Raw genomic sequence first — 14,513 nt, 5'->3', positions numbered from 1 at the left:
GGAATTCCTCGCAGAATAATTCTTTTTCATTTTGGATTTTAATTGTAGAATATCGAAAATATTGCGGAGCGTGAGAATAATTTTAATTTTAAACCTGTACAACAACGAGCGCGTTAACTTCGAATAATTAATTTCGAATAATTGGATACATTTATTTTCGAAGATGATCGTCGCGTTGGAATTTGCAATTCCGAAAGAACGATTTCACGTGTGTCATAAAATTATCCGGATAGAAAAATCGTTCGAGACAGCTTAAATTTATTCATCGATCGCACACACAATTGTATGACGTGACAAATAAGAAATAAATAATAATAAATGTAAAACAGAATATCAAATTCCGACGATGATTTTTCGCTTTAACATATGCGGAGATTCAAAACAGAACATTGATCGACTATCGATTGATGCGCCTCAAGCAGGCCTCTTTTAGCTATCCCGGATGCAATATGTCGGATAAAATATTTGCAATGAGTTTTTGATCGTGGCGGCATCGGTCCTCTCGATACAAGTTCATTTCGCCATCAACTCATCCGATATTAATGTATTCCGCCGTTCTTCGACGAGAGCCCGGGAATATTTAGATAGCAGGTACCTCAAAGCCCGGATGCAAATCGATACATCGGATTGAGCAAACACTGATAGTTATTTTTAAGGACGATTCGCAGCGAAACTTTCACTCGGCCGTATAAAAGCTCACCTACAGAGGCAAAAAGGTAAAAGCGGTACAAATATACATGGACTTTTGCCACGATATTAATTATTGGAGGTATATGAAAAATATTTGTTGTGTGTGATGCGCGACGGAAAACAAAAATCCATCCGGTTCTGTGAAATAATATACACCGATGTTGTACGTGGCAAAGCCGTAAAAAAAAAACGTTAATAATAAAAGTGAACGGCACAAGAACGCTTTGAATGCGCCCTGTGTGTAAAAAGTTGCATTGTGTATAAAAATTTAATGGACAATTTGCGATATGTACACATAATAGTGAAGTTGAAAACATCTATTATGTTATCGACATCGTTATTTAAACGCTGTACTTTGTTAACGAAAATGAAAGGCGCATAAATGAGGCAAACCAGCAAAATTTACATCCCTTATAGAGAAGCAATTTTAATGTTAAACCTTGCTATATTTTTTTCGTCCAACATAATATTCGAAAATTTTTTTAAATTATATATTCTCAAAATATCGTGGTGTATCATTTGTTTCAATTTAATTATTCAATTTTTTTTATATAACTCTCTGTGCAATATTTACATAACTCACTTTTATAATATCTCTTTCCGACGCGTCTACCTTCATTCAGTGTCTTCACATTTCACATAGTTCGCATGTTAACCGTCGACTAACTCCGGTGGACTAGTTTTCGGCCGATATACCTGGAAGCAGACGCGCGACGCGACGCGTTTATTAACAAAACGTCGGGACTAATCCATGAAATTTTACCGCGTCACGATCTCCGGCGCCGGAGAGTGCGAGAGACGCGCGCAAAGGGTATTAAATAATATTACGAACTATACCAGGTGGATACGTATGCACGTGCATGCATATGTACCTACTCTATCCCACCCTGCCGAAAACTTGGAGGATAGGTATGGGGCGCGCGCAGTCCTGACGCTCCGTCATGAATTTGTATGAAGCTTTAGAGGGGCTCAGATGCCCCGGAGCGCGGCTTTGCAGATGTTTGAACAGAAATTCCGGCCTTTTACGATCCTGCGGTACGAGCGGGACGACACGAGGAAAAGGTGAGAAGGTGGACGATGGGGAAAGTGCAAGATGCAGAAAAGGAAGAGATGAAAGGCTCAAGAGGTCGGACACGAAGGCGATGTGTGTAACCGAAGTTAGACTTTTTTTGCCACAAAGATAGGTATATACGGATTATATCAATAAAATGAATATCGTGGCTTTCTATGATGCATATTTGCATAGATGCGTAAAGATTGGACTTAGTATGACTTTACGAGCGGAAATATTAGCCGTTAAAGTGCGCACACATCCCGTCTACATTATGGATAATATGAAATATGTATAAATTTCTGCAGCTCTATACGGTCAAAAATAATTGTATTGTGTATTAAAAATAAACGGATATGTGAATAATTGTTTCGCAATCGCTCGTTGTAATATTTGTTCAGAGATTTCGAAGATTTCGAATTCAACTGCCAATTTGAAGTCTCGATATAATCCTATTAATTTAATTGTATAATTTCGTTAATTGAAATAATATACTTTTCGAAATATATTCTGTTCCCTGTGCAATACCATTCGTATATAATCGTAGTAATTTATCTAATAATTCTTATAGGAGTATAATAAAAGTGGCCGTATCTTTACGCGATATATAATTCAACGTACAAAAATGTAAGCAAACACGTATTACTTTTCTGCAAAAAATGTTGAGTAACTAATTGCAGACGAATTAGCCGATTACAACGAAACGCGAAAGTAATTTGGCGCTAATTGAAAGTCCCTTTGTCGTGATTCGATATTGTATGTACCGTATATAAGCGGGATAAAATTGAGCGCAATTAGCATCGCAAAATATCGTAAATCGTTTACGATCTCTTTAGCAACCTCCCCTCGCGTGCTTAACGAACGATAATTTTACACATAATGATGCGAAATAGTATATATACGCCCAGACCTGATCACAACGATGCGTCACGCTAACAGAAAACGTTTGCTTATCACGGATATTTGCAATCCGTCGACGAAAATGCAAACGCGGTAAAGGACGGCACGATGCGGTTTTACTCGACGCCGCAAATTGACGTGTGCTAGAGCGCAATGCTCTACGACAGCATGCTTTTAGGATGATTTAAAATCTTCCTTATCATCACTCTTCGCTGTGAAAATGTCACGAGTATAAGATATATATACGGAGACAAAACAAACGCAACATTGATGGGGGCCATTTAGGCTATACATATATATATGAATATACGGATAATATGAAAATGTGCCGATAAAACCCATTTATTTCGTTCTTCGAACAAACAAAATCACGGATCGGAAATTGTAAATACGTACGTATTTTCGTTTCTCTCGCAAAAGCGCAACGCGAAAACCGCACACCGTTAAATGTATACATTTATCATAAAATTTCGGTATTTATTCGATAGATAAAATTGCGGCTACACCGTCGTCGTCGCATAAATGTAACGCGATATATTTAGACGACAAGCAATCCGGATATCGAAAAATCAATAAAATCCTATTCTCGATTTTAATCGTGAAAAAAAGAAAAGCAAAAAAAAACAAAGTAGATAGCAGCTGCTCGCGCACGACCGGAGTTTCTTAAGAGAAATTTAACGACGGAAAGTTTTGCATGTCGATATCCTCCTCTTCCATCCACCTCGGTCGTTCGATCCGCGCGATGCGATAGGTGAACGAGGACGTTCCTATTTGGTATTCGATGGCAGTAAACCAACGTAACACATTTCGACGATTACAAGGATCGATCCGGGGTTGCAAGACGACGTATCGGCGAGCGCAACAGCCGGCCATCGGCATCAGGCTGCACCGAGGGATAGTCGGGATGGTACGATTAGCCGGAGCATGGGTTATAAACCGGTCCAAGTGGCAAGCGAGCGATTAATTTTCCGGCTTGCGCCGCGGCAATTGACTCTCCTCGCACGACTCAAACGCAGCCTGGTACAACGAGCTACACGTGCTGCACTAACTGTTTTATAACTAGATCGCGCAATTGCTTGTAATAGCGTTGACTCTGTTACCGTGGGTACCGTTGCGAATGTACTCTCAAGTTACCGTGATTCTCCGACTACGTATAATAATTGTCCGAACTACGTACAACTTGCCCTGCGTGTTGTGCCTTTAAATATGCCTGATCGATTATGTTTACCTGTACCGTATATCCGATTTCCATTTAGTGAGGAAAAATATAAACATTTATTTTATTAATTAATAACTAGTAATTAATTAATAATTGGTTCTCTTTACTAAATGAATCATCAGTTTGATCAGTATAATGCAATATTTGTAAACGGTAAATAAATATTATAGCAACTATCGGAGGTACACATTTATTTTACACATGCGTTTATTATTATTAATAATTATTAAAGAGAGAAAGCAACAAACTTGCAAAATAATAAACATGATAAGTATCTTTCGTATTTATAGAAATAATCACGTGAGAAATGGATCGAATAGCTTTCAAAGCAAGAGGATATAATGAGAAGAGGCAACTATAGAAACAGGCATTAAAAACGCGCGTTTATTTTTCAACAACTCGCGAAACTCGATGAATCAGCGTAATACATGCAAAAACACTGTTGAAACCATTCCGCGGTTAATAATCTCATTCTAACGTTATTTCCGACCGCACGCGAACCCCATTCCATAATCAAACCAGGAAGACGCGTTGAAAATCCTAGAGGAGAACGCAATTTAACCGTAAAACTTAATAGATTAAAACTGAACCGCGTATCACTCTTCTCGGGGAGGAGAATGTCAGCGTTCGGATGTCAACGTGTCCCAGATGGCGGCGACATTAACCCATGAGGAACGTGCGCAAGGACCAACCGCTGTGCTACGGTCAGGAAGCTGCTGCGGTTTCGGCCTTTAGACCAAAACGTCTCTCCGGTGCGGTGTTGCGTTAACATCTAACGGCCGATGACATTTCACGGTCGCAATGTCCGATTGAATAGATGCCTTGATAGAAACCACATCAAGATTTTATGATTTATTTTTATTTTTCTCTGATTTTTATTATATTGTCTTGATAAAAGGCAGATGATAAAGATTTTTATTTTAGATGTAACATTACTAGAAATTTCTCGTCAAACTAGCTTTCGTTCGGCTTTTACAAAGCAAGTGATTCAAATATCATGAGAATAAAATGTTCTTTAATGTTATATGTGAATATTATATCCACGTATAGCTAATTTTCGTTCGATTCGCGAGTTTTTAATATTCTAGATTACCATTAATAGTCATACCGTAATCGCAATCGAGCATTTTCCTGATTGGATCCATTTCGTATAATCGTAGTTTCATGTTATCGTGAATTCATTATATTAAAATTTACTTTACCGTCCTTCCTTCTTTTATTATTATTCGCTCTTTATTTGCAATTGTTTAATTTCAATTAGATTAACGAGTTACGTTAATGGAGTTCAGTGATTCTTATTATAACAGATTTATATACAATATTGACATCTGTATGAAAAAAACTGACAGTTCTGCAGAACAATCTCTCGGGGGTTCAATATAAAAAACATATATAATATTTCCGTATATTAATCTAGATATCGCAGAAAAATATTTGACATATACTTTCAAGATGTCAAACATTAAGGAAATTTCCGACATATTCCGATACTAAAACGCAACCGTCCCGATGAGACGCACGATTATTGGAATTTCAACATCATCTAGCTTGAAGCAAGTAAACATCCTTGAACAGATTCGTCCATCTGGTACATTACGTCAGACGGTTCCGATCGTTGGAATTTGAAGCTCAGCCGAAGCCGTACAGCTCTTCTGCCTATCAGTTCAGCAGTTCCAGCGGCACTTTCCCGTGAATAACACAGGAAGCTATGCTTCCGAGTGGAAGCCGTCTGGTAGAAAGCGTCGACCGCTATTTCGCGAAATTAATTGAATTACGCCGACGAAGCGTGCAAAACAAGGAAACTCCCGGCTCTTCTTCGCGCATCCGAGTGCCTTGTAAACAGGAAACACATCGAATTGCATTCCGTGTGACAAAAACTATGATTTCGAGGCGCAAACGCATTTCCCTTCCCGTATTTCTCTCGGTTATCGCAAAATTTCACCCGCCGATGAAGATGGCGGTCCACGCACGCGAATCTATCGAAGAAGCAATCTGAAACGAGAATTCGAAACGACGGGGAAAAAAGTGGAATTAGCGAAGCGAAAGAGCGCGATTATACTAAAAGTTCTTGGTCGTTTACATAGCACACTACGATCCGAAATGGATTAATCCGCCAGTAATAAGCGAACTGATTCTGTTTGTGTAAGTCTCGAAGTAACGATCGGTTGAATGAACTGGTGCACGTGGCCTCAAAAAGCGAATAAAGAAAAGAACGGGGCAATCCTGCGAACGCAACGCTTTAGTCGAGTCTACTTTTTATCTTGCTCTGGTTTTCTCTTCGCCGCGAGGGGCGACTTTTTCTAAGCTAATTAAAACGTTCCATTCATGTATCGTGACTTTCGCAAGAAAAAAATTGAGATACGAAGGACTTATATAAAATTATACTTTTAAATATATTTTATTAATATTTATTGCGATTTAAAAGTTTTGATTCAAGTTGGCTCGATATTTATATCGTGACAGATTAATTTAATATTAATTATAAATACATTTGATGATTTTATAAAAATTGAGTCACATTGGCCTGACGTTATAAAATTGAATAGCATTTGCAGTTCATTTTATATGAATGTATTTCTGAAATCTTTTCAGCTCGAAGTATTTAAAATGTTGCGCAGTACTTCTTACATAAACACGGACCGTATAGCTTAACGCGTTAAACGTTAAACTCATTTGCCTCGTAAGATTCTCAAATCTTGTCTACATAAAAAATTGCCGCTCTGGTAATTGCTTTTCAGTGTAGCTAACGCAGAAGTAGAATTAAGAGAAATCACAAGAGAAACACGCGAAATCAGCATTTTGGCATCGAACTGTCAATCACGCGGGGACTTCGCGTTGAAATAACGGAATTCAATCTATCCTTAACAATCCCATTAGGGAATCTCCACATCTCTTCGACGATAACCTGCGCAGTGAAACTTTGGTTTTGCTTCGAGCTGGACAAAGTGCCGATATACATAGCCTGTCTGGTCTCTTACTGCGACTGGCACTTTGGCGTGACTCACCAATGTGTGAGGATACGCTTTTATACATCTAATGCAACTTTGCATTATACGTGCATAGAAAAGAAAATAAAGTACATACATATACGTAGAGGCGTCATTAATTATACATATTATATTTTTATACGCGGCGTTAAAAGTGACAGACAAGTCTTTAATTAGGCACAATAAATATTTTAGCAGTAAATACGTTCTTAATAATATATATAAATGAATCAAAGCTTTTTTTAATTAAAAATTTTTATTAATTCCTGTCAGATAGAAAGTAATCATGGTCACTCTCTATTATTTATTACGATAAAATAATTTAATAAATGCAACATATCTGCATCTTTTAATGGATCGGAAGCTGCAAGATCTTTTATCTCTTTATTCGAATATAATTAATGTTTTGTCATATTTTTCAGGAAGAATTATTTTTAATTATTCTTGCGGGCAGTAAAATTTTTCTATTATTTATTACGATAAATAATTTAATAAATGCAACATATCTGCATCTTTTAATGGATCGGAAGCTGCAAGATCTTTTATCTCTTTATTCGAATATAATTAATGTTTTGTCATATTTTTTAGGAAGAATTATTTTTAATTATTCTTGCGGGCAGTAAAATTTTTCTTGAATGAAATATGGAGAAATGTAAAAGCATTGTGTTGCGCTTAAACGTGTCAAACGCAAGTGGTGGGTAAGAGACACCCTCATGTACCCCGTGCACGTATGTATGTCATCGATGTAAAGCATCCCTCCCGTAGCGCCTCGTTGTCGTCGAAACGTGTGCGCTGCCGAACTTGAGCGCTCGTTAAAAGTTACCGATGCGTTCCCGAAAGTGGATGCGAAGTCCGATAACTCGATCTCGGCGCGCAGCACGACATCACTAGATTGTCGTTTCTGATCGTGACATCATGGAGGAGGCGAGAAGGGAGAAGAAGGAAAGCAAGTTGCCTCCCTTCCTATTATTATTTGTTGATAGATGCGTGGCGCATTGTAATAATGTCGTCGGAAGATTCCGCGCGTTACGCAATACGTTATATGCGCTTTGCGATGCGTTAATCGTCCGTATATGTAATCAAACTCTATTATTGCGCATACACAACATGCCAGATATTTATCTGTCATACTTCTAGAACAGATGACGAGAATACGAGATATATAATAGAAAACTTGAAAACATTTTTGTCATGGATGTATAATTCTTTTCCTTTTTACTAAAAAAATGTATGCGTTTTATATCCCGTTATTCTGCATGAAATTATATTCCCTATCTGTAGATGCATAATTTTATAAGGATATTATATATATCTTTTAAAATGATATTTACCCTTTAAATTAATAATTAATTTAATTTAACGCGTGTGAAATAAATGCCATCTCACGAAGTCAAATGGCCAATAAAATATCTCTGGTATATTTAATAATAGTATGTGTTTTATCTATGAAAGTAAAACACAATTTTTAATGATATTTAAATATTTTCTATTTATAATTTAATAAAGTATATATTATTAGTTTTGTATTTTGCTTCGTAAAATCTCATGCAATCTCGTCAAAATCATTCGAGTTAATTGCTGACAGGGCAAAATGAATAGCTCGAAAGCTGTTCCAAGCAATTTATAATTGTAGGAGCCGCCATGGCTATTCTATGGTGCATTGCGCAATATACACGGATGTAAAGAACGTTGGAGTACGCTCTTAGCTCGCAATCCTTCTCGCTTGAATTATGTCTGTATTTAACCTATTATGCTACCTGGTATTAAAGGGAATAGCAGTCTATCGTTGTTTTTCACAAGAAAATTCACGCAGGGATGCGACGGGATTTCAAGCACAAAGCTAGGACGAAGCGCGTTTAATTAGCGTAAAGTGCGTTGCGTTGTTAAAAATTAATACTAGGAAGGATTATACGGATACGGGAATACACAAAAGCATATGCGCTATTAACGTGTATTATTCGCAAACCCTGGTGGTGCATAAGAAATTATAAATAAAATATTAAACTCACTCTCACGCGAATCTTAATCGCGGATTAGATTATTTGCGGATCGCAGTCGCGTCGTAAATATCCCAAAATTTTCATCACAAACGCACACAAGTATGAGTAGTATCAACAAGTAATAATCAATCATCATTAATTTCAATCGATTACACGCAGTTTGCCATCGCCTCGGATGAAGTGTAAATATTTCATTTCGATCTATCGATCAAGATTCCGACACAAAATCCGTATAATACTTTTTCCCGTAAATACCTAATCTCGCCTCTCCGAACTTATCTAAATTCGTCTTTTAGACGTTATATTACATAATCGACAGAACGGGCTTGCTTCGCAAACATTCCTAATAATACATACTCGCGTGCACCGAACAAGTAATAATCAATTATTATTAATTTCAATCGATTACACGCAGTTTGCCATCGCCTTGGATGAAATGTAAATTCTTCATTTCGATCTATCGATCAAGATTCCGACACAAAATCCGTATAATACTTTTTCCCGTAAATACCTAATCTCGTCTCTCCGAACTTATCTAAATTCGTCTTTTAGACGTTATATTACATAATCGACAGAACGGGCTTGCTTCGCAAACATTCCTAATAATACATACTCGCGTGCACCGAAGGGGAAAATTCCTCTAAGAAATTAACCGCGTAAAGCTCCGCTGTTACAGCCCTTAAGCCTCTCACAGACGCGTTCTTCCGCAGCAGTAGCTGCTGCTGCTGCTGCAGCGGCAGCAACATTAGTAGCAGCGGCAGCAGCAACGAGGAAGACCCTTTTAATTCCGTGTCGGAATCACGCGGAAGAAGACCGTCGCGTATCTTTAGCAACCAGTGCATATTTCATAGACGTGCCGTGTGTGCGCATAATTTTCGTGCCATCGTCCTTGCACCCTTTCCATCGTCCTCCACGGCTTCCCTTCACCCTCCACCCCCGGACACCCCCGACTGTCCGCCCCGCTGACGGACGTTTTCTTCCTCGTGGCAGAAACTGCTCGCGCGGCCCGCGAAGGGCTTGGCGAGAGAGTTGATTAATCTCTACAATATTTAAGAAGAGGTCGGGAGCAAAAAGCTCCGAGCTCCACGCGAGGATAGCTCTTCCCCCGTGTACAAATCCCCCTGGCTAATCCGTTGTTTGCATCGATGTACCTCCCTTGTGTGTTTTCCCTGCGGTTGTCCCTGTCTTCTTGCCGTCTCCTCGACCGGCGACTTTGCTCGCCTTTGCCGCGAAATATATCGCCCTAATGGATTCCTAGGCGCGTCTAACGGAGGTAGGAATTAAAAAAATCGAATTTTCACGGAAAAAAATGCTTTTACCTGGAAAACGTTGATATGATGCACGATATGTAACTAGAAATTTTCATATATGTATAATCTCTGTATAAAAAAAGAACGGCGAATACTAAGCCCGAGGGTATATTAACAGGTGATATAAATTTCAATTATACATTAATTACAAGAAATGTGCGAGAACAAAAGATTATCACGCGTTTCGAACCGTGTCGCGGTCACCGATGGTCGTGGTTGAACACACCAGGATTAAGCTTCGAATGAAATGGAATAGTTTTATCGCGGAATGTGTAATACAGATGCAGCTCGCAGAATTATGGTATCGCTCGTAATGCTCCCTGTATATACATATAGGGTCGTCCCTAATTCGAGAGGATCGATTAATTTTTAATATACACGCGCGCGCTGTCAATAGCGTATCGATTTTAAACGCGCAATTTTAAAGCTCCGTTAAGCCAATTAGGATAATCTGCTATTAAACGCGTGTACTATGGATTTCAATAAATCCGTACGCGATGATGCCGCGTGACGATGATCGTCGTTGTTCGTTTACGTCGAAATATTTATGCGAAAACGCAAACTCGGCGGGATCGGCGGCAGATTGATAGACAGAATTGCGCGCGGCGCAACAATTGCATTACATAGTTTATCGTATCTCGCGGCGTTAATTCGCGGCCCGCGTTTTCCATCAAGGGATTTTCCATGCATAACTATCGTGGCGTATTTTAACAATTACGAGCTTGCGGGAAACGCGCGGATTTTCAATGGTAGCGCCGCTGCACAGACGGAATCTCGTCCGTGATTTCTCGAATCTGAGTTTTACGCAGGACGCAAAAAGAGCGTACAATGCGGCACGAAATGGAAGGAATCGCGAAAACGGATAATTACATTTGCCAATCTACCGCTGCAGGGCGAATCTATACCGAAGTTTATCGCACTTGACTGCAATAACTCATAGGTTGCGGCCACCGAAGATTTCCCGCTGGCACGTTTTCACAAGAGAGAACGTGATATGTATTCCGATCGATAAATCGATAGCATGTGCCCGAATATAAAAAACAATGTTTATACCGCACATAGGGGCGCTCTATTTTGAAAAAAAATATTATTCCATCCTGACGTATGCTCTCGCATCGTTGATCTGTCAAATTTCGAAGTCACGCGAGATAAGAAGGGTAAAAAATTCTTCGGGGTTTAATTGAATCAATTTAAGTTCGAGGATTCATATACTAAATGGAAAGTGCACGATATTAGCGTGTACGTAATTATTTATATAATATGCATACGATATTAGCATATATGTAATTACTCGATAAAAAAATTCCATCGTGTTTAGAGTGAAGAAAGTATAGAGACACCTTATAAAAGGAACCTACTCGCTGCCAGAGAGCACGTGATAATTACATTGCTAATAGCTGATGGTGGGTGGAAACTTACACACAGTTTATCGCACTTTATTGCTTTACCATGAACGTAGCACCCTCTGGGTATTCTCCGATGGCGCGTGTATAGTTTGCTTTCTCTCTCACTCTCTCTCTTTCTCACCCTCCTTCCATCTCTCTCTATCCTGAAGTTTAACGCTAAACGTGCAAAGACGATAACGACATAACACGCGTGGGGGCACAATGTAGATATTAGATAAACGCCGCCCGTGCTTTACGAGCCATCATTGCCGCGATTTATTGCCTTCGCAATTTCTCGAGGTCGAATTTCGCGGTATTATAATTTTGATTTCGACAATTAATTGTTTACCTCCGAAGAGGATTTATTTCGAAGAGCGAGATGCGAATTTCGCGTAATATTCCTGAACAGGTGTATGCATGAAACACTAAGTATGCGAGTATATGTACACTTTAATTAATATGAATTGCTTAATATGCGTATTTAACATCTTAAATGATGAAACATTTATATTAAAGAAAGATAGCTCTAAGCTCTAATCCACCCATATCTAGATCTAATGTAATATGCAAGATAACCTATGATTCATAGAATTGCATAGTATGATAAAAATAGTAAATGTGAAAGCTGTTTTCGCATAATTAAAAAGATTCATAAAAAGGCTTATAAATCAACGTGATATAAACCTTGAGGAAATTGATAGTACCTTTTTTTATAAGCTCCTAAAAAGATCTCATTTTTGCGACATTAATCACGAAAGCAGAACGGAAAAATGCCACGAGTAAGAACTCAACAGTAAGAACACGCAAGCAAGTAATTATTGAGAATCTTATAAAATCTTGTTAAAAATCATAGCTTGACACATAAAAAATATCACGTCATACAAAACGTATTCTGAATTTAATATGAAATTGATAAACACACTATTCGCATTATTCGCTAATAAATAATTATAATTGCTTTCACAGATATTGTCACGTTAAAGATTTCGCGCATTTACACACTTAATATATACGTCAGAATTTGACATTTGATTATTACATAATACACTTCTCCTTTTATGTAAACTTAAATAAATAATTATACACGGTTAAATAATAATTGTTGTTGCCGAAAACATAAATATTCACCAATTCCGTCTGCACTCATATACGTACGTCAGTGTCTACTGATTTTCGAATTGTTCGGAAAAACACGAAAATATTAAATCGAGATGGACGTTTACGTGACTTTTTTCAGTTTTACTCTGCATTTTCCAAGCCACTTTAATGCCGAACCGCTGCAGACGGTCCACATGCATATATCTATGTTCGTAATGAAAATTCACTTCGGATTTCTTCGATTCAGCAAACGTCCGCCGATCCGTTTCTCTCTCGAGACGTCGACTCGTGGGACTCGGACCGAGTCGAAGAAAAACGTACGGAAGAACATTCTCGTACCAAAAATTACTTTCCGCATTGGTGCAACTTCGGCTGCATTACAAATACCCTCGTTTCCCCTTGTAAAAGTCCAAGTTTCGATTCGCGTAGACAAGAGATCTCGAGACAGTAAGAGAAAACTCGTTTGAAATCGTTTTCTAACTTCCTACATAAACGAGCAAGGAAAATTCTCCGAGTATCCGAAACAAATGTGTAATCTAGTGCAAGATGTTAAATGTTTGAATGTTTGAATATTAGTTACACAATGTTACAGCTATCGCGAAAGTGCGGGGTAAAAACACATACAAAATAATAAGACTAATCAAATATTTAAATTTTTGATAGATATCTATATCCCAAAAATATAACAGTATTATTATTATAATTGTATTATTAAAATTGTATAAGAGAATTATTTAACGCAATTTATTTCAGTCAAATCAGGCGGAAGTGCCAGAAGGTTCAAATCGATAAATAATACGTGATAAAATCGAGATTAATATCACATACAAAATTGTTCGCTCGCAAAAATAATTTTTTTTTTATCGCGAATATTTAATATCGTGCTTCTTTCATTGCGCCAAGGTAACTGGATTAGACACAAAATATCAGGAGGGTCACGCGTAAAAATAGATTTCCGATATACCAAGTGTATAAAGTAAATTGAGAATGATTCACATTACAACGGAATAACGAAAAATAGAGGCAAACTCGACATACCTTTGTTATGTTTGTTGATGCTTATCGCTTGACCGTCCTCTCGTTTCCACATTAATTTCGGCGGTGGATATCCATCGGCCTTGCACGTGAGAGTAATATTCTGATGTTCCCGAACTGCCACAGTGCTCTCCGTAGAAAGAGAATCCAATATATTTGGTGGAACTGGACACACAAGCATGAAAGAGCTTCTTTATACGAGGTTCAGAACAATTCGTTGTATAATTAATACGTTTATTAAATTACATGTTTATTAAACATTCCATTTCCTCATTTCAGATAAATATTATAAAGCATTCAAATATTCTTTATACGTTATTGCAACAATTAAATTTGGTATAAAGTAATAAATAAATATTTATTCACATTATGAATATTTTTTATATTACTATTTTATATTAATTATTATAAAAGAAATATAGTAAACCTATAGAAAAATTATTTAGTTGAAATTATTAGTGATATTTACCGACGACTTGAAGAAAGCCCACTTGGCTTATCATTGGATTGGTATTTACTTGGCACATATAATAACCCCGGTCGTCTTGTTGCACGCTATTAATATGAAGCAACCATGTTTTCTGATTGTCATGTGACACAGAAAACCTGGGTACTTTCACGACTACATGTTTGTGAATAGTTAGCAACATTTGACGACCAACATGAATCCACGCCACCTGAAACAAAATATTACAATTTATTATTAGATTAAAGTATATCGTAATTTAAATGATTATATTTCCTTCTCTCACTATTCTTCTTTTCACTCACAAAATATATGTATATATATATATATATATATATATATATATATTGTAAATAAACATCTTAAGTTTGC

The 14,513-nt window shown here is 37.6% G+C and overlaps 1 protein-coding gene and 1 long non-coding RNA gene across 8 annotated transcripts in view; one reads left to right on the top strand and one right to left on the bottom strand.

Annotated features, from left to right (window-relative positions):
* Positions 1 to 14,513, bottom strand: part of LOC114929304 (lachesin) — a 234,769-nt gene that overhangs the window by 50,871 nt on the left and 169,385 nt on the right. For all 6 annotated transcript variants that reach the window (XM_029300796.2, XM_029300799.2, XM_029300797.2 and 3 more), the window contains 2 exons: positions 14,145 to 14,352; positions 13,679 to 13,840 (listed from right to left, as the gene is read on the bottom strand). In XM_029300796.2, coding sequence (XP_029156629.1) covers positions 13,679 to 13,840; positions 14,145 to 14,352 — 370 coding nt within the window. The remainder of the gene's footprint in view (positions 1 to 13,678; positions 13,841 to 14,144; positions 14,353 to 14,513) is intronic.
* LOC114929307 (uncharacterized) overlaps positions 1 to 14,513 on the top strand; it is a 245,511-nt gene that overhangs the window by 115,008 nt on the left and 115,990 nt on the right. The gene's annotated exons all lie outside the window — the stretch shown is intronic.

Source organism: Nylanderia fulva, unplaced genomic scaffold, assembly GCF_048542155.1.
Source record: "Nylanderia fulva isolate GAGA-0341 unplaced genomic scaffold, ASM4854215v1 Scaffold14, whole genome shotgun sequence".
NCBI lineage: Eukaryota > Metazoa > Arthropoda > Insecta > Hymenoptera > Formicidae > Nylanderia > Nylanderia fulva.
Note: the sequence above shows the minus strand (reverse complement) of the source record. Positions and strands in the feature narration are given on the sequence as shown.